This window comes from Mirounga leonina, unplaced genomic scaffold (assembly GCF_011800145.1).
Source record: "Mirounga leonina isolate KUSES-001 unplaced genomic scaffold, KU_Mleo_1.0 Mir_173, whole genome shotgun sequence".
Classification (NCBI taxonomy): domain Eukaryota; kingdom Metazoa; phylum Chordata; class Mammalia; order Carnivora; family Phocidae; genus Mirounga; species Mirounga leonina.
In genome coordinates this window covers 18,581,691-18,609,604 of record NW_023270447.1, presented here as the reverse complement: position 1 = coordinate 18,609,604, position 27,914 = coordinate 18,581,691, and the positions used below count along the sequence as shown (strand labels likewise).

The 27,914-nt window shown below is 37.0% G+C and overlaps 1 protein-coding gene across 9 annotated transcripts in view; it reads right to left on the bottom strand.

Moving 5' to 3' along the window:
* HFM1 (helicase for meiosis 1) overlaps nucleotides 1–27,914 on the bottom strand; it is a 111,692-nt gene that overhangs the window by 13,765 nt on the left and 70,013 nt on the right. For 8 of the 9 annotated variants that reach the window (XM_035018054.1, XM_035018055.1, XM_035018059.1 and 5 more), the window contains 5 exons: nucleotides 27,131–27,234; nucleotides 25,735–25,881; nucleotides 4,348–4,428; nucleotides 3,918–4,033; nucleotides 1,004–1,083 (listed from right to left, as the gene is read on the bottom strand). In XM_035018054.1, the coding sequence (XP_034873945.1) occupies nucleotides 1,004–1,083; nucleotides 3,918–4,033; nucleotides 4,348–4,428; nucleotides 25,735–25,881; nucleotides 27,131–27,234 (528 nt within the window). The remainder of the gene's footprint in view (nucleotides 1–1,003; nucleotides 1,084–3,917; nucleotides 4,034–4,347; nucleotides 4,429–25,734; nucleotides 25,882–27,130; nucleotides 27,235–27,914) is intronic. The other variant, XM_035018058.1, reaches the window with a different exon arrangement.

Below are 27,914 nucleotides of genomic sequence, written 5' to 3'. Positions count from 1 at the left end.
TAAAGATAAATAAAACCATAAAATATTAAATATTAAAACTAATCTGAATTTGAAAACCACTTACTCATATAAATAAAAAAGAAAGGGTTCATCTTCTCAACACTTCTATGATAAAATGCATTAGCCTAGGGTAGTAAAGGGTAAAAAAATAGGTGTTTATTGGAAGCAAGATACTTAGTCATCTATACATGACCCAAATATGTAGTTATCTGCTATCTGTGTATAGCCTTAAAAATCTATTGCTAATGCTACTTTCAATTAGATAACAAAAGCTAGGATCTCTTGAAGTAGTGTTGGCATCTGTTCTGATTGGTCAGTGGCTGCTCTGTACTGTTTGTTAAGTATATTAAATGTCATCCCTGCATATAGAATACCGTTATCCGGAAGGGAAATGACATATACTATTACCTTCTAGGCATCATGGTATAGGAAAAGAATGCTGAGTTATCATTTAGGGCCTTCTGCTTAATAACTAGGAATATGAGCTTCGATTATTTTATCTATAAAATGGGATAGAAATACCTCATTTTATGATCCAGGTTGTGGTTAAGGTCAAAAGAGATAATACACAAATGTGCAATTTTTAAAATGTAAATTATTTTATAAATATGAAGTGTTATTAATAGAGTGGGCCCCTAAATGGAAAAGATTAGACTTTGTACAGCAATATGATTTTTCTTTTCAAAGTATACTTTTCTTTTAAAGTATCCTTTTGTCACCTGTTAAATTTAGAAGGCAGAGAAAGCCTGAGGTCATGACATATAGGATGGGTAGTTTCCCAGAAAGAGATGATTCAGTGAATGTTAAAATATTCTATAACTGTAGAGTTCTAAATAAATTTAGATAACCAAACTCTTATGATATTATTACTTCATTATGGAACTAAATGATTACTATGATTTGAATGTAGCCAGTGTTCACCTTTCTCTGAATAAATGATTATTTGGAGGAGCAAAGAGTTTATGATGACTATTCTACCTTGGATATTAACATTATACTGTACCTTGATATACTGGGAAGAGAAGGTTTTGGAGTAAAACCAAATTCTTTAAGGTCCACACTTCGAGATTTATTCATTTGCATCTATTAACGAGAAAAACAGTTCAACTGTCTACTTCACAGCAACACTTTTTAACAAACAAACCAAACAGCAAAATCCCTGCTGGTACACGAAGTCCCAAAACCAATGGATTATGAGAAACTCAGGCTAGTTCTCAAATCAAATCTCCTTCTCAGGCACTTCTTAAATGTTGAGATTCTTCATGGTTCTTTACTAGGCCTTTTTCTCTTTTCCCTCTACACATTTTTAAAGATCTTATTTACTTCCATGGCTTCAATTATCATCTACAAGTGAATGACTCTCAAATCTATATTTCTAATTCAGATCCTCTTCCTGATTTTCAGAGTTAATCCAACTGTCTGTGGAACATCTTTACCTAGGTATCTTGCAGGCTTCTAAATTCAGTATTTTCCAGATTGAACTTATTGTGTATTTACTTCTCCAAACTTGCTTTTCCTTTGGAGTTTCCACCCTAGTGAGGCCTCACTTTTTTCCTACTTGCTCAGTTCAGAAAGCTGGTCATCATCTTTACTCCTTTTACTTCACCCTTCATAAGCAATTAAGTACCAGGGTAGTTGATTCTATCTCTGAAAAATGTCTTAAACCTAGCCACTTCCCTCCACTGCTACTGCTACTACATTAAACTAGACCATCATCTTGCCTGGATTATTGTAAAACCCACCTAATGAGTCCTTATGTTCCTTTTCTATCATCCTCTAATCCATTCTCTACATTGCATCCAGAGTGAACTTGAGAAAATGCAATTCTGATCATGTCACTGATTAAAGCTCTTCAGTGGCTTCCCAATACTTTCAGGATAAAGTCTAAATCCTTAAAATACCAAAAAGGCCTTCATTATCTAGCTCTTACTTACCTTTTCAGCCTCATCTCTCTCTACTCCCTTACTTGTGATTGAACTCCAGACACACTGTATAACTTCAATGTTTTAAAAGCTCTCTCTCTTTCTCAGTTCTATACCACTTCATATTTTCTATGTCTGGAATACTTTTCTATCCGTCTCCACCACTACTCTAGTGCCTACCTCTCCATACCTGGCTTATGCCTAGATATCCTTCAAGTCTCAATCATGATTATTTGGAATCCTTTCCTGGCCTATCAAATGTGGACTGAGTACACTTTCTACCCAAGTTCAAGTTATCTTACACCTCTGTCACAGAATCCTCTATCATACTACATTGAAAAAGCCTATTTAGTTATTTGTATCCTTCACCCAACTATAAGCCGTATGAGGATTGGGACTAAAACTGTCTTATTCACTGCTGTATCTTAGCACCTATCACAGTACTTAGCATATTGCTGGTGCTCAATGAATATGGAAGGGGGGTACTCAGTTGGCTCAGTTGGAAGAGCATGAGACTTTTGATCTCAGGGTTGTGGGTTTGAGCCCTACTTTGGGTGTACAGATTACTAAAAATAGTAACTTTCTTTTTTTAAGAGAGGGAGAGAGGGGCACCTGGGTGGCTCAGTCAGTTGGGCATCTGCCTTCGGCTCAGGTCATGATCTCAGGATCCTGGTATCGAGCCCCACATCTGGCTCCCTGCTCCGCGGGTAGCCTGCTTCTCCCTCTCCCTCTGCCTGCCGCTCCCCCTGCTTTTGCTCTCTCTCTCTCTGTCAAATAAATAAATAAAATCTTTAAAAAGAAAAAAAGTAAGAGAGGGAGAGAGAGAAAGGGAGGGAAGGGGCACAGGGTGAGGGAGAGAAAGAATCTTAAGCAGGCTCCACACTCAGCATGGAGCCCAACATGGGGCTCCATCTCACAACCCTGAGATCATGACCTTAGCCAAAATCAAGAGTCGGACACTTAACTGACTGAGCCACCCAGTTGCCCCAATTAAATAAACTTAAAAAAAAATGAATATGGAAGGATAGAGGGAATAATACAGAATGGAGAAGGAAAGAAGGAAGGAAGGATGAAAGAAAGGAAGGGGGGAGGGAGGAAGAACTTGGGCTACTAAAAAAATATTATCTCAGAGAAGGTGGTGGCTGTTTTAATGTGCATACCTCTTCGTTTCCCAGTATCCCCCTTGTTTTAGCCTCATGACTTAAAATCTTCATTCTTACTAAAGTCCTAGAAAAGAAGCAGACACTGCCATTTTCTTGCCTCTTTTCTGTGGCCTGATCAATTATTTTGCCCTGGATATGATAACGTAGGCTTAGAATAAGTCTGCTAGTGACCAGCTAATCAAGGTAGGAACAACCATTCCTTCATGACTTGGAAAGGAGCCTCTTGCTCAGTACTCATCTAGGTACATGAATCAAAATCAACTTTAGACTCTCCATACCACTCCAGTACAGACAGAACCAGGAAAGGGCAAGCGTGCGTAGTTTTAATTGCCGAACCAAGCCAAACTACATATCCCTCTCCATTTCCTTCTTCTTTGGTTAAAAAAAAAAAAAAAGACTAATAAGGGGCTGTAGAACTATGTCCCAAAAGTAGATTTACAGACTAATTACTAAGAACTACAATATCTTGGAGCACCTGGGTGGCTCAGTCGGTTAAGTGGCTGCCTTCAGCTGAGGTTGTGATCCCAGGGTCCTGGGATTGAGCCCCATGTAGGGCTCCCTGCTCAGTGGGGAGTCTGCTTCTCCTTTTCCCTCTGCCCCTCCCCTACTCATGCTCTTTCTCACTCTCTCTCAAATAAATAAATAAAATCTTTAAAAAAAAAGAACTACAGTATCTTTTCCTTTAGAAACAACATTTTGGAAAATGGCCATACTCCTAGGCAAGCCCTCAAGTAACTAAAGTTCACTTCGGATACCTAACTAATACACAGAATAAAGGAATATTCATATACATTAGATTACAGAACAAGGGCTAAATGTTATTAAAACTAACCTTGAGACGTTTAACTGGAGGAAGTGATGAAACAGCATTCCTGTTTCTTAAATCGGATAAATATGAAGAGATTGTTGGCTCTTTCATTTCTGACTTTTGTGCAACTCCAGTTTTACCTATGAAAAGAAATTCTCGCTTTTTAAGTGAAACTTTAGGTAGTGTTCATGTAAAGCCAAATTTCTTCATAATTTCTTTTTTTTTGAATTTTTTATTTAAATTCAATTTAGTTAACATATAGTATTATCAGTTTCAGGGGTAGATCTTCATAATTTCTAATCTAATTTTTTTCATGTTACCCACAAAGAAAGAAAATTATTTGAGTTATAAACTGCATAACATAAATATCATACGTAGGTAATTAGGATGTCATTACTATTCAAAGGCCTTTCAATTTTTAAAACCTGAAATAAACTTCTTTTATGGAACTCACAGCAGTCATGTCCACATGTATGTTTATTTTTACAGTGATGATTACATTCTCGGTTCCCAGGTTTTTTGCAAGCAATCATTCCTAAATTAATATAAGAAAAACAAACCTATTTTTACTACAGTTTATTTCCTTTCATACAGTACAAAAAGTTATGATTTTCACTTCCTCAAATGTTAGCCTATTTAATATGTAATTTTTAAAATGATATTTCTGACAACAGCTAGTCCCTGTCCAGCTATTAGCCCAATCCCAGCTCTTCACAAGGAGCATCGACCCACCTATAAGCTTCTCTTCACCTCTCTGACATAGAGCCAAATACCACAGAATATCAGTAACTCTTATCTTGAATGAGGTAAGAGTAAGAAACTTTTCTGCTGCTTTATACTTACACTTAAGAAGAACCTGGAAAGAAGCAAACATCACAGCATTTTGATGGTATCAGTGATAGTTTCTAGCACTTAGGACACCATACATATTTAATAAACATTAGAAATATGTGTTTTAGGGGTATAAGAAATTTACTATATGAATTCACAGGAAAAAGAGATTGCTTCCAGCTTGACCCCCCAAGCTAGAATATCCAAATACATAATTTATTCTTCATTCATAATATTTTAAGTAGACTTTTTCTTGATCTTAGTAACATGGGGGAAGGGAGAGACATCTAAACTGACAGATAGGATCTGGACATGATGGTCCAGGTAGAGGGCATATACTCAAAGACAGCAAACCATAAGCTGTAGAAATAGAAATAAGTTGATTTTTGTTGGAGCATAGATTTTAAGTGAACTAGAAATGTTGGAGATAGTGAAGAGCTTTGAAAACCTTTATAACCTTTTTTGGTCCTTTAGTCTTCATTTTCAGTGCTGTTGCTCAGTCAACTCTTTTCAAGACATGGCACATTTAGATAACAATAATATTTGTATAGCACCTGGAGTAAACAGTATAGTATGCTCACCCTATGAGGCAACTGGCTAGATGCCTTAGGGGCTAAGCAGATCAATGTATTGGGTAGTGATAAAGTAATGAAACATCCCTGGCAGCTGGAAGCTGACAGGATGAACCACAGTGTTCCCAAGTGAATATAAACAACTTTGGTAGAATATAAACAACACTCAGTAAGGCCATTCTGTGACTGTAGTAAAGATCGAAATAAGACTACTGTGTAATTATTTCTGAAACTTGAGGAAAGGACATTCAAGAACCACAAAAATAACTAAACATCCCCCTCTTCTGGTTAAAACAAATGACTACTATTTCCTTAATCTTCCCATCTCCAAGATAAGATACACCAAAATACCCAATACTTCACTTTTTTAAAGTATCCAATCTAGAATTGACCTCTGCCCTCCCTAAACCCTGCTAAGAATCACCAGCACAAGCTAAAATCCTATAAATAAGCTTCTCCCAACCCCCAGAGATAACCCACAGCTCTACGAGAGCTGTGGTCTTTTGCCCTAGCTCATAATTTCATCTCAGTTACCTGGTCTCCTTGTCAAGTCCTATCATGCACAATTTATTCTACATGCTGTTTAATTAGTCCTCCTAAAGTTCAACTCTGGTCAGATCATTTGCCCACTTAGAAATGTTAGTTACTTCCCGTGCCAGCAAATTAATTTCATATTTAAAGTCCTCCACAATATAATTCTAGCCTCCCTTTCTGGTACCCATAGTAACCCTAATCCATCAAAACACATTTGCTTGGGGCGTCTGGGTTGCTCAGTGGGTTAAGCGTCTGCCTTCAGCTCAGGTCATGATCTCAGCCTGGGATGGAGCCCCACATTGGGCTCCCTGATCAGTGGGGAGTCTGCTTCTCCCTCTGCCTGCCTCTCCTCCTGCTTGTGCGCACACGCTCTCTCTCTCTCCCCCTCTCCTCTGTCAAATAAATAAATAAATAAATAAATAAATAAATAAATAAAATCTTTAAAAACAAAAACACATTTGCTTGCCATTACTCAAATAGTCTCAAGACTTTCTATGATTGTACCTTTGATATTACGTCTTGTCTTAGAAGCCGCTCACTTGTCTATCAGAAGCTGATCAACTTTCAAGGCCACCTTAAATGGTACCTCTATCATGGAGATCTATCCTTATCACCCCATCTGAAATGATTTCTCTCTTCTTTAGGCCCCTATGGCATTTTCTTTGTCCCTCTTACTCACTGCATGCTGCCTTATATATTCACATGAGAAACACATGATGAAGTACAGAGCACTTTAAACTAAAGTAAGAAAACGTAAGTTTTAATATGGGCTTTTATCTGTAAAAAACAGATTAAAAATAATACCTGTTTTGTTCACCTCACAGAGATGAAAAGATAAAATGAAATTAAGTATGTGAAAGCATTTTCAAATTAAGTGATAAAATAATATATTAGAGCATGTATTATCTTTACTATTATTACTTAAGGATTATACAAGTAACTATAAAATTAAAATTGTTTAGAATGCTATGAAGGAGAGGAGCACAATGCTATGTGATAATTGGATGCACTGTTCTAGTTAGGAATGTCTTGGAAGGTTTCCCTAAGAAGCAACAACTGAGTTGAAGACTAAAGAAAGAATGGGAATTAAGAAGGCAAAGAGGCGGGAGAAAGAGTACCTCAGGCAGAGAGGATGGCATATGCAAAATATCTATGACAAGGGAAAGCATGGTGTATCGGAGAAATTGAAAGGTCAGTGTGGCTGATGTTCAGCAAGTAAGAGAGAGCACACAAGATGAAATTAGTGGAGAAAGGTCAGGCTATATTTGTAGGAGAATGGCTCCACCATGGTACCCTAGCAATTCCATGTCTCTATATAGGCCATATCCAAGACTTAACTATTTATAGAATGCCCTCTGATACTCTTTGGGACATGTCAAGATAGGCAGTCTTGTGAGGAGGTGCTAAAAGCCATTTCTCATCTGCCTCCTTAGCTTGCAAGAGGCTCCCTATCTTGCATGGCATTGCCATGAAGCAGTTTCTCATCTGCCTCTGGTTCCAGTAAGGCACTGGACTTTCTACCTTGCCTCTTCCAAGGTACAGATGCAGGCCATAAAACCACTTAGTTGCACCCTATAGTTGATGCCTCAAAAACAAAGCAACCCACTATTTGTGTTATCTGGTCAGTGTTATCCTGTGGGATTAGGAATGCAAGCAACTGATAACATGCTGATCTTGTTTTGCCATCTCTGTAAGTAATAAACTGTCTAGATCCATTTAGGTCTCTTGTGTCCTTACCAGCCAATTCTATGGAGGTGAGGCAAGACTACCTAGCAGCTGCCATCTCACTGCTGCTTAGGAACTGCCTGACCATGAGACAGTGTGGAACCTAGTAGGGATGTTAATGATTTGGATCTTTTATTCTAAGAGCTAGGGGAAGACACTATAGTGATTTAATCAAGGAAGGAACATAATTAAATTTGCATTTTGAAAAAAGGCTACCAGAGGAGTCTAGGCAAAAAAAATGATGGTAACTCAATCTAGAGTGATGACAGTAGTAGAGTCAGAGAATGGGCTGATTTGAGAGCTATACAAAAAATAAAAATATTAATACTGAATCAAGTGAAGTGCTTTTCTTTCTTGAGCAGCTATATTTTCCCTGAAGTTTTCCTGCCTTTCTTTTAGTCTAGCACTATCTATCTTAAATTTCTTTAAGTGTATTTAATATTTCAGAGACAAAAATAAATACATGGAGACACCACCTATTTATTCCCTCCTCATAGATACTTCTTGAGCCCTCCATCCTCCTCTTAACGTAATGTGGCCTCTCCTACAGTTGTCATCCTGAACTTCCTTTCATTAAGTTTCTTGAGTGAATCCACTATTCTTGGATTCTTTGACATTTTCTTTTTTGGTTAATTGCTTTGTTATATTGTGCTCATACGCAAGCAACTGCTTCAGAAAAGATGTGTGTGAGTTCAACTTTCTAAATCCTTGAATGTATTAAAATTACTTTACTTTCACACTTAATAGTTTGGCTGGGTATAGAACACAGGGTTGAAAATCATTTTCCCTGAACTTTAAGTCTATTGTCTTCTACCATCCAGTGCTACTGATAAAGATTAACAAAATTTCAATTCTTGTTCCTTGGAAGCATTTATGATTTTCTCTTTATCCATGATGTTCTGAAATGTTGCAATTATTCCTCCTTTGTAGATATTCTTTCATTCATCCTAATTAGCACTGACTAAGCCTTTTTGATGTGCGGATCTGTATCTCCAAGTGTAGAAAATTTTCTTAAATTATTTCTTCTGATTTGTTTGCTCTCTCTTTCTGAAACATTTATTAGTCAGCTATCAGACTCCTAGATTTCCCTTTATCTCTTATATTTTCTGTCTCCTTGTCTAATTCCAGAGAATCAAGACTATCCGGATAAGAAATAGCAAATCTGAGATTCTAACTTAAGGTAGTCTAATTCCAGAGCCTGATCTCTCAACCACCCCGCCTCCCTAGTTATACTAGCTACCTTAATTCTCTCCCCAAATAATGCATTTAATTTATTTAGGGAATCAGAGGATTTGGGGATGGGAAGACGAGGGGAAAATGCCTTGTAGGTTTTTGTTTTGCAATAAGGGATAAGGAATTGCTTTGTTCCCTAATCCAATTCCTAATAGGTGCATTTCTAAACATCACCACAAGATGGCGCACAATGACTACACACATTTATTCCCAGTGGTTGAAAACTACCTACCACCTGGAGTTGAATTTTAGGTTCTGGGGACTTCCACAAATTCCAAGGCAGAGCTGGCAAGTCTTGTTGGGAATGAAGACTGTATACAAGTTTGTTTATAGAATATTAGCATATAGATATTAATTACCTAAGTGACAAAAACTTTTTCTGTTAGAAATGGTACTTATAAGTGCTCCCCCATCCTCACCCCACTTCCCATATCCTGAGAATTGTCTGAATTTGTCTTATTAACAAATATAAGCTTACAGAGATTGATAATTGGAAAAATTAGGTTCTCAAAGAAAATTGACCTAAGCTGTACTCTTAGGTATAATTTAAAGTTAATAGATCCCATATTCCCATCACTACAATAATCTGAAATGCATACGTTTTCGAAGTTTTGTCACATATAGATTTGCATGTTTTTAAAGCCCCCAATTCTAAGTACTTAAAGTAAAATAAATTCATTAATGTCAACTAGAATTGTATTTAAAGAAAATATTTAAAATTACTTTAACAGGGTCAGTAATGGCTGTGGGGCAGCTGTTGGTTGCTTTAAAAAAAATCTAAGAAAAACTGATAATAGTAGGCACATAACCCCTGATACACTTAGCCTTGCATCCTAATTATAAATTTAAATAATTGGTCTCTGCATAAGCTAGCTACTGAAGTTAATATTTTTTTTAAGATTTCTTTATTTCGGGGGAGGGTGAGGGAGAGGGAAAGTGAGAATCTCCAAAAAAAACTTTTGCTGAGGGGGGAGCCCGACTCTGGGGCTCAATACCACAACCCCAGGATCATGACCTGAGCCAAAATCAAGAGTCGGACACTTAACTGACTGAGCCACCCAGGCACCCCTGGGATTAGTATTTCTAAAAGAATATTACTTTGACTTGCAGTTCCTGATTTATGTTAATCAGATTTATGCACTTTATGACTTTACTTTTTATTTATTTTTTTTAAACGATTTTATTTATTCATTCGAGACACAGAGATAGAGAGAGAGAGAGAGAGAGAGAGCATGAGCAGGGGGAGAGGCAGAGGGAGAGGGAGAAGTAGGCTCCCTGCTGAGCCAGGAGCCGGACGTGGGGCTCAATCCCAGGACCCTGGGATCATGACCTGAGCTGAAGGCAAAAGCTTAAGCATCTGAGCCACCCTCCCAGGACCCTGGGATCATGACCTGAGCTGAAGGCAGAAGCTTAAGCATCTGAGCCACCCAGGCACCCCATATGACTTTACTTTTTAAATGAGAGAGCATCTCATCTTATTTTTTTGTCAAATATCGTATCATTTTGTTATTTATCAAGAAAAAGGTAACACTAATGAATTGGGAGTCCTTGGTTTTGCAATTTAATGCATTTATACACCAAAAAGTATAAAGAAAACCAAACTGTGTTTTGACTAGTATTTAAATCTGCACACTTCCACAGTGCTCAGGCATTTCTTCTGTCTTTTCATTTTTCAAATATACTAAATTTTCAACTCAGAATGGCACAGCAAATGCAAATGAATTTACTAATGTCAAATCAATTTTCTTCAAATTAAAGTCCATACTTTTTTTTTTTAAAGATTTTATTTATTTATTTGACAGAGAGAGAGGGAACACAAGCAGGGGGAGTGGGAGAGGGAGAAGCAGACTTCCCACCTAGCAGAGAGCCCGATGTGGGGCTTGATCCCAGGACTCTGGGATCATAACCTGAGCCGAAGGCAGACGCTTAACAGCTGAGCCACTGGGCACCCCCAAAGTCCATACTTCTTACTGAGAATCTATTTAAAGGACCAAAAGTTTTTTTTTTTTTTTTAAAGATTTTTTGTTTATTTATTTGACAGAGAGAGACATAGCGAGAGGAGGAACACAAGCAGGGGGAGTGGGAGAGGGAGAAGCAGGCCTCCTGCCGAGCAGGGAGCCCGAAGTGGGACTCGATCCCAGGACCCCGGGATCATGACCTGAGCCGAAGGCAGACGCTTAACGACTGAGCCACCCAGGCGCCCCTAAAGGACCAAAAGTTTAAATGTCTAAACCTTATGTATTAAGAATAGACCTGAAAATTTTTAAATATTTTACAACCAAAATATTGTATTTTTCACACTGTCATCATACCTTAAAAATAGCAAAAATATTTTTCTTTAAATTTTACAAAAATGTTATCTATTGGACTATATAGATGAGAAACTACTGCTAAAAGAATGTTTTCAAACACAAGCATGAAAATAATTTTTAGTTATATTATGTAAATTAAGGTGCATACTTTTGTTTTTATATATGGCCCCATAATTTGATATTATAATACTAAAGTATGTGTTGAACTTGCAAGCACATTGAGAAACAATTATTTAGCAGTCTCTGAACTATGTTTGTATCATTTAATAACATGGTCTGACAGGAGGTCAGAAAAATTGAAATTTGGATTGTTTTGAAAAGCCCAAATTTTGTTGTCACAAACTTAGTAGGGTAAATCTATGACCCCTTCATTGTGTCACTTATTGAGAAAGGTGCAGATAGGATATGTATGTTATGTTTAAAGGTATAATTGTGTATCTTTATTTGGGGATATATGAATTTGCATATAAGAACTGAATTACATAATTGGAATGTTCATAAGATTTGGGATGGTTGAAAAATACAGATTCGAAGGGGTACATGCATCCCAATGTTTATAACAGCATTATCAAGAGTAGCCAAAATCTGGAAAGTGCCCATATCCATCGACTGATGAATGGATAAAGAAGATGTGGTATATGTATGTGTGTATACACACACACACACACACACATACACACATACACTGGAATATCACTCAGCCATCAAAAAGAATGAAATCTTGCCATTTGCAATGATGTGGATGGAGCTAGAGTGTATTATGCTAAGAGAAATAAGTCAGAGAAAGACAAATACCATATGATTTCACTCATATGGGGAATTTAAGAAACAAAAGAGATGAACATATAGGAAGGGGGGGAAAAAAGAGACAGGGCAACAAACCATAAGAGACTCTTAATGATAGAGAACTGAGGGTTGATGGAGGGAGGTAGGTGGGCGTGGGCTACATAGGTGATGGGTATTAAGGTGGGTACTTGTTATGACGAGCACTGGGTGTGGTATGTAAGTGACGAATCACTGAATTCTACTCCCGAAACCAATATTGCACTGTATGTTAACTAACTGGAATTTAAATAAAAATTTGAAAAAAAAAAAAAAAGATTTGGAATGGTTGTATGTATATGTATGTGAAGGGTATGTGTGTGTATGTGTAATAAAATATTATTTGATAGGAAGCATCTTTTACCCATTTTCACAGGATTGTGCAAAATATGTAGGGAACTTTTGCTCTTATAAAAGGCTCATACTAGCAGGAAGTATAGTAAACATTCCAACTTCTCATTACAATTTTAAGTAACAAACAAGCTACTTTAAACAAAAACAGCTGGTGAGTGGGGGGAAACGTGTTACATGAATACAGATATGTCACAGAATCCAAAGCAGCAATTCAGCGAGGCATCAGAAGGGACTGAAACCAAGAAATGGGAAGTCATCATAGTCCCAGCTCTGGCATTCTCACCTTTGCACCTCTCTGTACCTCTGCTTTAGTTTTCTCTTCCCAAACTCTGCTGTCTGTGATCCTTTCTGCATGTGGTAAAGGATGGCCAGCTGATGGCTCTGAGTTTATATTATCTTCGTGCAGCTCTAATTCTAAATTGTCTTTCTTAAACTGATTTCTGATGCTATTGTAAATGGCATTTTAAAAATTATGATTTCTATCTCTTTTTTGTTTGCTGGTATAGTAATACTATTGCTTTTCAAATTTTTTAGTTGAAATATAATTCATACCATAAAATGTACCCTCTTAAAAAGTATACAGTTTCGTAGGTTTTTAGTATATTCCCAAGGTTGTGTAACCATCACTGTATCTAATTTCAGAACATTATCACTTTAAAAAAAAAAATCACATACCTATTAGTAGTTACTCATTTCTTCCTACACCCAGCCTCTGCATCTTCCTTCCTACACCCATCTCTATAAATTTGCCTATTCTACACTTTCCATATAAATGGAATCTAACAATATCTGACCTTTTGTGAATGGCTTCTCTCATTAGCATAATGTTTTCAGGGTTCATCCATGTATCAGTTATTTATTCTTCTTTATGAGTGAATATTCCATTATATGGTTATACTACATTTTACTTATCCATTCCATCATTGGTGAACATTTCAGTTGTTTCTATTTTTTGGCTATTATGAATAATGATGTTATAAACATTCACATACTAGTTTTTGTATGTTTTCAATTCTTTTGGATGTGAACACAGAAAAGGTACTGCTGGGTCACATGGTAATTCTATGTTTAACTTCTTGAGGACCTGGCAAACTGTTTTCCAAAGCAGCTGCACAATTTTGCATTCCCATAGCAGTGCTATGAGGGTTTCAATGTCCCCACGTTCTCATCAACACTTATTATTGTCCATCTTTTTTACTAAAGTGGGTGGGAAGTAGTATCACACTGTAGTTTTGGTTTGCATTTCTATCTTGATTAATGATGTTGAGCAACTTTTCATGTGTGTATTGGTCATTTGTAGTTCTTCCTTGCAAAAATGTCTATTCATATCCTTTTACCAGTTTGAATTTGGCTCCTTGCTATTTTATTGTTGAGTTGTAAAACGTCTTTATATATACCAGATACTAGTCCTTTATCAGATATGTGATTTGCAAATATTTTCTCTCATTCTTTGGGTTGCCTTTCCACTTTCTTGATAGTGTTACTTGAAGCACAAAGGTTTTTAATCTTTTTTTAAAAAAGACTTTATTTGTCAGAGAGAGAGAGAAAGAGTGCACAAGCAGGAAGAGTGGCAAGCAGAGGGAGAAGCAGGCTCTCTGCTGAGCAAGGAGCCCAATGTGGGACTTGATCCCAGGATCCTGGGATCATGACCTGAGCCAAAGGCAGACGCTTAACCAACTAAGCCACCCAGGTGCCCCCAGAAGTTTTTAATCTTGATGAAGTCCAATTCATCTTTTTTTTTTAGTTGCTTGAGCTTTAGGTGTTATACCTAAGAAACCACTGCTTAACCCAAGGTCATGAAGATATAAACCCATGTTTTTTTCTAAGAGTATTACAGTTTTAATCCTACTTCTGGGTCTTTAACAAATTTTGAGTTAATTTTTACATATGGTATGAAGTATTTATGGTATGAAGTAATACCATATATGGTATGAAGTAATTATGATATAATTAATTCAACTGACTATCCAGTTGTCCAGCCCTATTTGTTGAAAGGCTATTCTTCCCCCACCCTGAACTGTTTTAACATCTTTGTCCCAAATCAATTGACCACAGATGTATGGGATTTTTTCTGTACTCTCAAATATATTCCGTTGATCTATAGGCTATTATTATGCCAGTACCACACTGTTTTGACTACTGTGGCTTTGTAATAAGTTTTGAAATCAGGAATTGTGAGTCCTCTATCTTTGTTCTTCTTTTTTTTCAAGACTGATTGGCTAATTCAGATCCCTTACATTCCCATATGAATTTTATTTATTTGTTTAAATTCAATTAGCCAACATATAGTACATCATTAGTTTCAGATGTAGTGTTCAGTAATTCATCAGGTGCTTATAACACCCACTGCTCATCACACCATGTGCCCTCCTTAATGCTTATCACCGAATTACCCTATCCCCCCAACCACCTCCCCTCCAGCAACCCTCAGTTTGTTTCCTATAGTTAAGAGTCTTTCATGGTTTTTCTCCCTCTCTGATGACTTCCCATTCAGTTTTCCCTCCCTTCCCCTATGATCCTCTGCACTCTTTCTTATATTCCACGTAGGAGTGAAACCATATGATTATTGTCTTTCTCTAATTGACCTATTTTGCTCAGCATAATACCCTCCAGTTCCATCCATATTGATGTATATGGTAAGTATTCATCCTTTCTGATGGCTGAGTAATATTCCGTTGTATATATATATCACTTCTTCTTTATCCATTCATCTGTTGATGGACACCTCCGTTCTTTCCACAGTTTAGCTATTGTGGACATTGCTGCTATGAACACTGGGGTGCAGGTGCCCTCTTGGATCACTACATTTGTATCTTTGGGGTAAATACCCAGTAGTGCAATTGCTGGGTCTTAGGGTAGTTCTATTTTTAACTTCTTGAAGAACCTCCATACTCTTTTCCAGAGTGGCTGTACCAGCTTGCATTCCCACCAACAGTGTAAGAGGGTCTCCCTTTCTACGCATCCTCGCCAAAATTTGTTGTTTCTTGTCTTGTTAATTTTAGCCATTCTGACCAGTGTGAGGTGATATTTTATTGTGGTTTTGATTTGTATTACCCTGATGCCAAGAGATGTGGAGCATTTTTCATGTGTCTGTTGGCCATTTGTATGTCTTCTTTGGAGAAATGTCTGTTCATGTCTTCTGCCCATTTCTCAACTGGATTATTTGTTTTTGGGTGTTGAGTTTGATAAATTCTTTATAGATCTTGGACATTAGCCCTTTATTTGGTATGTCATTTGCAAATATCTTCTTCCATTCCATAGGTTTCCTTTTAGTTTTGTTGACTGTTTCCTTTGCTGTGCAGAAGCTTTTTATCTTAATGAAGTCCCAATAGTTCATTTTTTGCTTTTGTTTCCCTTGCCTTTGGAGAATGTGTCTAGCAAGAAGTTGCTGTGGCCAAGGTTGAAGAGATTGCTACCTGTGTTCTCCTCTAGGATCTTGATGGATTCCTGTCTCACATTTAGGTCTTTTATCCATTTTGAATTTATCTTTGTGCACAGTGTAAGAAAATGGTCCAGTTTCATTCTTTTGCATGTGGCTGTTCAATTTTCTCAATACCATTTATTGAAAAGACTGTCCTTTTTCCATTGGATATTCTTTCCTGCTTTGTCAAAAATTAGTTGACCATAGAGTTGAGGGTCCATTTCTGGGTTCTCTATTCTGTTCCATTGATCTATGTGTCTGTTTTTGTGCCAGTACCATACTGTCTTGATGATTACAGCTTTGTAAAGAGCTTGAAGTCTGGCATTGTGATGCCACCAGCTTTGGTTTTCTTTATCAACATTCCTCTGGCTATCTGGGGTCTTTTCTGGTTCCATACACATTTTAGGATTATTTGTTCCAGCTCTGTGTAAAATGTTGATGGTATTTTGACAGAGATTGCATTGAATGTGTATATTGCTCTGGGTAGCATAGACATTTTAACAATATTTATTCTTCCAGTTCATGAGTGTGGAATGTTTTTCCATTTCTTTGTGTCTCCCTCAATTTCTTTCATACGTGTTCTCTAGTTTTTAGAGTACAGGTCCTTTACCTCTTCGGTTTGGTTCATTCTAAAGTATCTTATAGTTTTTGGTGCAGTTGTAAATGGGATCGATTCCTTAATTTCTCTTTCTTTTGTCTCATTGTTAGTGTATAGAAATGCAACTGATTTCTGTGCACTGATTTTATATCCTGCCACGTTGCTGACTTCCTGTATGAGTTCTTGTAATTTTGGGGTGGAGTCTTTCGGGTTTTCCACATAAAGTATCATGTCATCTGCAAAGAGTTAGAATTTGACTTATTCTTTGCCAATTTGAATGCTTTTTATTTCTTTTTGTTATCTGATTGCTGAGGCTAGTAATATATGTTGAACAACAGGGGTGAGAGTGAGCATTGGTTGTGTTCCTGACCTTAGGGGAAAAGCTCTCAGTTTTTCCCCATTGAGAATGTCAATTGTTGTGGGCTTTTTGTATGTGGCTTTTATGATATTGAAGTATGTTCCTTCTAACCCTACACTGTGGAGAATTTTAATCAAGAAAGGATGCTGTATTTTCTCAAATGCTTTTTCTGCATCAATTAAGAGGATCATATGGTTTTTGTCCTTTTTTAAATTAATGTGATGTATCATGCTGATTGATTTGTGAATGTTGAATCATCCTTGCAGCCCAGAAATAAATCCCACTTGGTCATGATGAATAATCCTTTTAATATACTACTGGATCCTATTGGCTAGTATCTTGGTGAGAATTTTTGCATCCACATTCATCAGGGATATTGGTCTGTAATTCTCCTTTTTGGTGGGCTCTTTGTCTGGTTTTGGGATCAAGGTAATGCTGCCCTGGAATTTAAAAAAAAAAAAAAAAGGTAATGCTGGCCTCATAGAATGAGTCCGGAAGTTTTCCATCCCTTTCTATTTTTTTTGAAACAGCTTCAGAAAAATAGGTAGTAGTTCTTTAAATGTTTGGTAGAATTCCCCTGGGAAGCCATCTAGCCCTGGACTCTTGTTTGTTGGGAAATTTTTGATTACTGCTTCAATTTCCTTGCTGATTATGGGTCTGTTCAATTTTCTGTTTCTTCCTGTTTCCGTTTTTAAGTTTCTAGGAATGCATCCATTTCTTCCAGATTGCCTAATTTGCTGGCATATAGTTGCTCATAATATGTTCTTAAAATTGTTTGTATTTCCTTGGTGTTGGTGGCGATGTCTCCTCTTTCATTCATGATTTAATTACTTTGGGTCCTTTCTCTTTTCTTTTTGATAAGTCTGGCTATTGATCTTATTAATTCTTTCAGAGAGCCAGCTTCAAGTTTCATTGATCTGTTCTACTGTTCTTTTGGTTTCTATTTCATTGATTTCTACTTAATCTATTATTTCTTTTCTCCTACTTGGTTTCGGGTTTATTTGCTGTTCCTTCTCCAGCTCCTTTAGGTGTAAGGTTAGCTTGTGTATTTGAGGCTTTTCTAATTTCTTGAGAAAGGCTTGTATTGCTTTGTACTTCCCTCTTAGGACTGCTTTTGCTGTATCCCAAAGGTTTTGAAAGGTTGTGTTTTCATTTTCATTTGTTTCCATGAATTTTTTAAATTCTTCTTTAATTTCCTGGTTGAACCATTCATTCTTTAGTAGGATGCTCTTTAACCTCCAAGTGTTTGAATTCCTGCCAAATTTCCTCTTGTGACTGAGTTCAAGTTTCAAAGCATTGTGGTCCAAAAATATGAAGGGAACGATCCCCATCTTTGGGTACAAGTTGAGACCTGATTTGTGACCCAGTATGGGATCTATCCTGGAGAATGTTCCATGTGCACTCGAGAAGAATGTGTATTCTGTTGTTTTAAGATGGAATGCTCTGTATATATCTGTGAAGTCCATTTGGTCCAGTGTGTCATTCAAAGCCCTTGTTTCCTTGTTGATCTTCTGCTTAAATGATCTGTCCATTGCTGTGAGTGGGGTGTTGAAGTCCCTATTACTATTACTGTATTATTATTGATGTGTTTCTTTAATTTGGTTATTTATTGGTTTATATAATTGGCTGCTCCCAAGTTAGGAGCATAAATGTTTATGATTATTAGATCTTTTTGTTGGATGGACCCTTTAAGTATGATATAATGTCCCTCTTCATCCCTTATTACAGTCTTTGGTTAGTATCTATATTGTCTGATATAAGGAATGCTACCCCAGCTTTCTTTGGATGTTCATTAGCATGATAAATGGTTCTCCACCCCCTCACTTTCTTTTTTCTTTCTTTTTTTTTTTTTAAAGATTTTATTTATTTATTTGACGGAGAGAGACACAGCGAGAGCAGGAACACAAGCGAGGGGAGTGGGAGAAGGAGAAGCAGGCTTCCCGCGGAGCAGGGAGCCCGACGCGGGGCTCGATCCCAGGACCCTGGGATCATGACCTGAGCCGAAGGCAGACGCTTAACGACTGAGCCACCCAGGCGCCCCTCCACCCCCTCACTTCCAATCTGAAGGTGTCTTTAGGTCTAAAATGAGTCTCTTGTAGACAGCATATGGATGAGTCTTGCTTTTTTATCCAATCTGATACCTGTGTCTTTTGATTGGAGCATTTAGCCCATTTACATTCAGGGTAACTAGTGAAAAATGTGAATTTAGTGCCATTGTATTACCTGTAAAGTCCCTGTTTCTGTAGATTGTCTCTGTTTCTTTCTCGTCTATGCTACTTTTGGGCTCTCTCTTCACTTACAAGATCCCCTTTAATATTTCTTGCAGGGCTGGTTTAGTGATCACAAATTCTTTTAGTTTCTGTTTGTCCTGGAAGCTCTTTATTCTCTCCTTCAATTCTGAATGACAGCCTTGCTGGATAAAGTATTCTTAGCTGCATGTTTTTCTTATTAAGTACCCTGAATATATCATGTCAACCCTTTCTGGCCTGCCAGGTCTCTGTGGATAGGCCTGCCAGCCTAATGTTCCTACCCTTGTAGGTTAAGAACCTCTTGTCTTGAGCTACTTTCAGGACTTTCTCTTTATCCCTGAAATTTGCAAGCTTCACTTTTTTTTTTTTTTTTAAGATTTTATTTATTTGACAGAGAGAGACACAGCGAGAAAGGGAACACAAGCTCGGGGAGTGGGAGAGGGAGAAGCAGGCTTCCTGTGGAGCAGGGAGCCCGACGCGGGGCTCGATCCGAGGACCCTGGGATCATGACCTGAGCCAAAGGCAGATGTTTAACAACTGAGCCACCCAGGCACCCCATGAAATTTGCAAGCTTCACTATTATATGTTAGGGTGTTGATCTATTTTTATTGATTTTGAGGGGAGTCCTCTCTACCTCCTGGACTTGAATGCCTGTTTCCTTCCCCAGATTAGAGAAGTTCTCAGCTATGATTTGCTCAAATATACCTCTGTCCCTCTCTCTCTCTTTCTTCTTCCTCTGGGACCCCAATAATTCTAAAATTGTTTTGCTTTATGGTATCACTGATTTCTCAAAGCCTCCTCTCATGGTCCATTAGTTGTTTTTCTCTCTTTTCTTCAGCTTCTTTCCTTTCCATCAACTTGTCTTCTATGTCACTGACTCTCTTCTGCCTTATTTACCCTAGCTGTTAGAGCATCCAATTTAGACTGCATCTCAGTTAAAGCATTTTTAATTTCAGCCTGATTAGATTTTATATCTGCACTAAGAGATTCTCTAATGTCTTTTAAGCCCAGCTAGTAGCTTTATAATCATTATCCTGAATTCCAGGTCTGACATTTTACTTATATCCATATCAATTAGATCTGTGGCAGAGAGTATTACCTCTGGTTCTTTCTTTTGCTGTGAATTCCTCCTCCTAGTCATTTTGCCCAGAGAAGAATAGAGAACAAGAGAACAAAATAAAAAATATCAACCACAATCCAAGCAAAATATACATGAGACAAATCTGTAGAGGTCAGAAACCAAAAAAGAAAAAGAAAAAACTAAAAAGAGGGGGGAGAGAATATAATCTCCCAGGTGGACAAAACAGGGTGATCCACTTGGTCCTGGGTATATTTTGGTCTGTTTGTTAGAAGACACTAAATCTGAAAATTGTAAAGAAAGCAAAACTGATATAAAATAAAATTGAATACAGTGAAAGGAAGCCAAAAATGAAGAATATACCTATAATGTGTAAATGTAAAAATGAAAGTCAAAAAAGACTTAAAAACAAAGAGTTGATAATATAAGAAACTAGTTGAAAAGAAAAAAAGAAAAAGAAAATTATAAACTGAAAGATAAATGAATCATGAGAAAAAACCCTTGAATTCTATATACTATTTTCCCCTAGTGCTGGAGTTTTGCAGTCCTGTGCACTCTGCAAACTTGGTGTTGGCTTGTTGTTCCAGGTGGTCTTCTGGGGGCAGGGGCCTACTGCGCTGATTCTCAGGTGTCTTTGCCTGGGCGGAGTTACACCACCCCTTGCCAGGGGGCCAGGCTCAGTGTAAGCTGCTTCTGGTTGCTCTATGTAGCTTTTGTTCCCTGAAGGCTTTCTATGCCTCTTTAGAGGATGAAAATAAAAGTGGCCAGGCCCTGATCTCCAGCCCCAGAGCTGAAAGATCACAGCTCCCTCTTCAGTAAACCCTCAGGGATAAGCAGTTTTCACTTTTGTGTGTGCCAAACTCTGCAGACTCCTGCAGTGCGCGTCTGCACTGATCCTCCCAGGGGAAGGCAGGGGTGGTAGCATTTCTGCCCTTTTGTGCTGTGGTTCAGTTCATGGCAAACAGAACTGACAGCCCCCTCCTGGGCTCACTGACCATAACTGGTTTCCCTACTTCAGTGCTTGGGAACTCTGCTGGCTCAGGCACTCCCATTCTTTCTGTGACCCTGAGGATCCTGAGACCACACTGTCCCACCTAGAATTCTGCCCCACTTCGCCAACTGAGCACCTATCAGGCAGGGATGTCTCTCACTGGGGCAGACTTCTAAAGGTTCCGATTTTGCACTCTGGGACTATATCAACTTCCGGCAGCTGGCTTATGGAGGCTCCCTCCCCCTGCCATTTATCATCTGATACATCCCCTCGGATTCACTTCTCTGCACCTCCTACCTTGCAAAAAGTGGTTGCTCTTCTATTTGTAGAATTCCAGCAATTCTTTTCTTACACCTCAGGTTGAATTCATAAGTGTTCAGAATGGTATGATAGTTATCTAGCTATATTCAAGGGACCAGATGAAACAAAGTCTCCTACTCTTTCACCATCTTGCCTCCCTCCTCCCATATGAATTTTAAAATCAGCTTGTGAATTTCTGCCAAAAGCAGAGCTAGGATTTTGATAGATTGCATTGAATCTGTGGATTGATTTGGAAAATGTTGCCACCTTAACAATATTAAGATTTATAATAGGATATCTTTCCATTTATTTATGTCTTCTTTAATTTCTCTCAGTGGTGTTTTGTAGTTTCCTGTGATCACATCTTGCACTAATTTTATTAAATGTATCCTTAAATATTCTATTCTTTTTAGTACTATTGTAGTTTTTTTATACTGACTCTGTATCCAGCGATAGTTCTAAATTTATATATTAATTCTAACAATGTGTCTATAGAGTTTTTTGGATTTTCTAGGTATATAATCATGTTGCTTTCTTTTTTTTTTAGATTTTTATTTATTTATTTGACAGAGAGAGAGAGAGAACGAGCATAAACAGGGTGAAAGGGAGGCAGAGGGAGAGGGAGAAGCAGGCAAGGAGCAAGGATCCTGATGCGGGACTTGATCCCAGGACACTGGGATTATGACCTGAGCCAAAGGCAGACGCTTAACTGACTGAGCCACCCAGGTGTCCCTGTAATCATGTTGCTTTCAAGTAATGAGAGCTTCTTTCTTTCTTCCCAATCCTTATCACTTTTATTTCTTTTTATTATATAATTGTACTGACTAGGACTTCTAGATTTTTTTTTTTTTATTTATTTGACAGAGAGATAGAGAGAGCAGGAACACAAGCCACAAGCAGGGGGAGTGGGAGAGGGAGAAGCAGGCTTCCTGCTGAGCAGGAAGCCCAATGTGGGACTCGATCCCAGGACCCTGGGATCATGACCTGAGCTGAAGGCAGACGCTTAACGACTGAGCCACCCAGGCGCCCCTGACTAGGACTTCTAGCACAATGTTAAATAGGTATAGTAATAGAGAACATTCTTGTATCATTCTCCATCTAAATGGGAAAGTTTTTAAATGATTTCACCACTGTGCATGACATTTGTTTTATATATATATATATTTAATAAAAAATGAACACTAAATTTCTGTCAAACTTCTTTGACCTCTATCAAGAGGATCACATGGTTTTCTTTTTTTTTTTCCTGTTAATGTAGTGAAATACATTGATCCATCTTTGGATGCTAAGGCACTCTTGCATACATGGAATAAGCCATACTTAATTGTACTGTAGTATGCTTTTTAAATATATGGCCAGATTCTACTTGCTAATATTTTGTTATGAACTTCTGGATCTATTTCCATGAGGTACACTGGTGAATAATTTCCCTTTCTTTTAATGTCTTTGTCAGGTTTTGAAATCAAGATCCCCATGTTGGTTCTGTTCAAAAAAATTAAATCATAAACTATTCTTTCCTTCTCCATTCTCTGAAAAATTTGGGTAAGTTTGATATTATTTTTTCCTAAATGTTTGGGGAAATTCACCAGTGAAATCACCTGACCCTCAGGATTTCTTTGTGGAAAGATTTTTAATTGCTTCAATTTCATTACTAGTAACAGACTACTAAAATTTTCTATTTTTTCCATCAGTAAGTTTTGCTTCTGAAGGATTTGTTCATTTTTACCCAAATTATGTCAAATTTATTGGTATAAAATTATTCACAATATCTTTATCTTTTTGATGTTTGTAGTGGTATCCCCTTTTTCATTCTTAATATTGTTCATTTGTATTTATCTCTTTATCAGTCTTGATAAGGGCTTTTTAAATTTATTCATCCTTTCAAAGAACCAAATGTTAACTTAGTTGATTTTTCTGTTGTACATTTACATTCTATATTTCATTCACTTCTGCTTTTCTCTTTATTATTTCTGTCCTTCTATATTCCTCATATTTGATGTGCTATAGTCCTGAGGTAAGAACATTTTTGCATTTTAATTCTACATCTATTTAAAACTCTAGAAGTCATTTCAATTACTGTTTTATAATAGTTGATTTAGAGTTAGCCATTTATTTGCCATCTCTACAGTTTTTCATTCCCTCCAGCGTTTCTGCACTTTCATCTGTGGTCATTTTCCTTTAAGGAACTCCCTTAAGTATCTCTTTTACTGCAGGCCAATAAATTTAGTAATAGTGATGGAGTGCTTCAGTTTTGTTTTGTTTTGCTTTTCTTCAGTGTCTCTATTTCACTTTTATTTTTAAAGATATTTTTCACTGGGCACAGAAACCTAGGTTGGCAGCGTTTTAAAGCATTTTGAAGCTGTTGGTTCATTATCTTGTTTCTATCATCAAAGTTGATAAATCAGCTATCAGTTTCACTGTTGCTCCTTTGACGGTTATGTAGTTTTTCCGTGTCTGCTTTTAAGATTTTCAGCGTTTTGCTATAACATGCCCAGTTGTGGTTTTCTGTGCATTAGTCTCCTGGGGTTTGCTAAAATTCTGAATCTATGAGTTGATGTCTTTCATTATTTTGGAATGTTCTTAGCCATTGTCTCTGAATATTGCATTTGTCCCATTCTTTTTCTTCTGTGCTTCAGAGATTTTAATTATGCATATTTTAGAACTTTTGAGTATTACGTTTTTTGTGTGTGTTCTTTCCATTCTCTTATCTCTGGGCTTTAATTTGAATATTTTCTCCTGATATGTTTAACAGTTCACAGATCTTGAGTTTGGCTATATCCAATCCATTATTAAACGTACCAATAAGTTTTTCACTTCAGATAATGTATTTTTCAATTCAAGAAAGTCCATTTAAATCTCTGTATGGATTACAATTTTCTGGTGAAATTTCCCAGCCTTTCATACATTTATTTTTTTATTTTCTTGAAAATATTAATCATAGTTATTTTTTACAATCTTTAAATGCTAGCTCTCTTATTTGAATCATGTACAAAGCTGCTTCATTTCTTTATATTGTTAATTATAAGTCATATGGTCTTGCCTCTTTGAAGGTCTCATCATTTTTTTTTGTATGGCAGACATTGTGTCTGTAGATTCCAGATTATATTTTCCACCAAAGAAGGTTTCCCTTTTCCTCTGTCAGGCAAACATGGTGAGTGGTTGATCACATAAACCCCTTCTGAGAGCACAGCATACTCAGGCTTTTAATTAAGAGCCTACAGGTCCTTGACTCCTCAGTCCTGAAATGGTTCTCCCTCTAGAATTTTAGTTCCTTTAGTCTGCTTTCACAGATGTCCTAAAAATTATAATATTTATTACTTAGGTAGGCTTTATAGTTGTTACTATGAATGCACTGGCCTGCCACAAACTACTGCATTCTACCCAGAAATGTTAGCTCTTCTGTGCTCTTTTTTTGTTTAAGACTTTATTCATTTATTTGAGAGAAAGAGGCACATGAGAGACATGAGCAGGGGGACAGGCAGAGGGAGAGGGAGAAGCAGACTCCCAGCTGAGCAGGGAGCCCAAAACGGGGCTCAATCCCAGGATATCAGGATCACGACCTGAGCCAAAGGCAGATGCTTAACCAACTGAGCCACTCGGGCACCCTCTTCTGTGTTCTTTAAAGAGGAGGAGATGAGTGTTCATGGGTTCACAGAATAATTCTATATGTGCTCTTCCTGCCTTCTTTCACTGCAGTTACTATTTATTATAACTACCAATTCAGAAAGCATAACTGTCTAGGTTACTTTGGTAGGAACCACTGCTTTCACATCCCTCAGTACCTATTAGTTGCTCCCCTTACTTATATGGTAATTAGCAATCTGAATATTAACTCAGGATTGGATGATATTAGTTACTATTAGCTTTTTATGTGTAAGAGTAATATATGTTTTTTCTTAAATCCTTACCATTTACAAATATATACTGAAACATTTACAGAGAATATGATATGATATCCAATTTTCTTCAAAATATAGAAGGGGAAAACTGAAGAGAGGTATAGATGAAACAATATAAGCCATGAGTTAATCATTGTTTAATTTAGGTAATGAGTACATAAGGGTTCATTACACAGGTCTGTCTACTTCTGTGTATGTTTGAAATATTCCATAATAAAAAAAATTAAAGTTCACTGTCACCTGGTTTGCCTCATCAAATCTATAAAGTCTTATATATCATTTGCTCTTCCCCAACAATGGCCATAAGAATAGAGTGGGTATGAAAAAGGGGCACTGTATATCAAAAACTAGTCAAATAATTTGTGCTCCAAATATCACCCCAGTTTGACAAATATTAGTTATAAGAAAGAATTCCTACTATATACTGTTAATGTAATTATTATGAAGCTTAAATATCTAATTCCCAAGTATCTACATCTGAATGGAGCAGTACTATAACACTGATACTCCTCCCTAGCCGTAACTTTGCTTTAATGCAATACAGGAATAAATATAGCCATTTACCTTTATTGGGTCCTGATACCGTAGATCTATTTGAATGTTTCGAACGGGAAATCTCTGTTTCTGATTTTTTTCGCATAATTATTTGACTTCCAAGCCTCTTGGGTCCTAAGTAAAAGACTGTAAATTTCTGCTGAATATCAAGTCCAACTGAAAAAAGGAAAAAAAGTATACCAGGATTTAAGGCATATAAATCTAGCCATGAGATCATTTATTTGTTTTTATTATCTTTCATATTTCTACACCTTTTGAAATGAAAGAGCTAACAAGTCCAGGAAATAAAAATGTAAAAAAAAACAAGAGTTAAAAAAATAACAAATTAAAATTTATACATCTATCATCATAAAAATAAAAATCAATGTTCCTACAATTGAAATTTTATTATCTTGGAAAATAAAATACCTATAAATGGACAGACACAATGTTAATTTTTTTATCTTAGTCCATGCCATCTTTTACATATCTAAATACATGAAACTTCCTTTAAAATTATTCATATTATTGCACTACTGGGTATTTACTCCAAAGATACAAAAGTAGGAATCTGAAAGGGTACGTGCACCCCGATGTTTATAGCAGCAATGTCCACAATAGCCAAACTGTGGAAAGAGCCAAAATGTCCATCGACAGATGAATGGATAAAGATGTGGTATATATATACAATGGAATATTATGCAGCCATCAAAAGGAATGAGATCTTGCCATTTGCAATGACGTGGATGGAACTGGAGGGTATTATGTTGAGTGAAATAAGTCAAACAGAGAAAGACATGTATCATATGACCTCACTGATGTGAGGAATTCTTAATTGCAGGAAACAACCTGAGGGTTGCTGGAGTGGGGGGTGGTGTGGGAGGGATGGGGTGACTGGGTGATAGACACTGGGGAGGGTATGTGCTCTGGTAAGCGCTGTGAATTGTGCAAGACTGTTGAATCTCAGATCTGTACCTCTGAAACAAATAATGCAATATATGTTAAGAAAAAAAAAAAGAAGAAGAAGAAGAAGGTAGCAGGAGGGGAAGAGTGAAGGGGGGGAAATTGGAGGGGTAGACGAACCATGAGAGATGATGGACTCTGAAAAACAAACTGAGGGTTCTAGAGGGGAGGGGGGTGGGAGGATGGGTTAGCCTGGTGATGGGTATTGAGGAGGGCACATTCTGCATGGAGCACTGGGTGTTATGCACAAACAATGAATCATGGAACACTACATCTAAAACTAATGATGCAATGTATGGGGATAATATAAGAATAAAAATATTAAAAAAAATTATTCATATTATTTAAATAACTTATTTTTACACAATATCATTTAAATTGTTTTTCTGTTTCAGCATGAAGGAAATTTTTAAATGTTATCATATTCTTTACATTTATGTGTTCATTACTTCAATGAACTGACCATATTCAGAACTAATTAGATTTAAGCTAAGATCTTCAGATTTAAAAGCTCTCTTCACATCAATCTTTTTAGTCCAATTTCCAGCTTTTAGCAAAATAGAATCCCTGAAAAAGAATAACATATCATTTAAATAGTGATCCAAATACTAAATGAAATAATACATTAACCATCAAGGGCAGATTGACCCTTAGATAGGTCCTATCTGGTAGTAAACTGAAGTCAGTACTGAAAACTACTAGCTGCAAATTCTGAGAAGGGAGAAATGGAGTGTCAATGGGGCTACTGCAATCATAATTTTCTAACTACACACTGACCAAACAGCTGATTCCAAGTTGCATTGCCTCATTTCAGGCCCACCTAAAAATATAGTTGACATCAACAACCCATGAGCTTGCCCCTAAATCACTACCACTTTTAAATGGCTATATATAGGATACACGAATTTGTGAGAACTTGAATAGTATCTTTAAAATTCATATAAAATAGTCTATATCCAATAACATCACAAACCAGCAACCAATTTTGAGATTGAACTTATTTTAGCTTTATATAGTCAAGACTGTCTTCAGACTTGTCACAGAGAACAAAGATTTGTACAATGACATATTCTCTATAAATGTGTCACAGCTAGGTGCAGTAAAGTGGTTAACAGTGAAAGGGATGTTCTATTAGGCACCATAGTCCCTTTAGGAACCTTGAATAGACTATTTTGGGAAGGTATCTTCCAGTGCTCTGGCAACAATGAGATTCCCATTTCAGAGTCACTGCTAATCCTGAACTCACA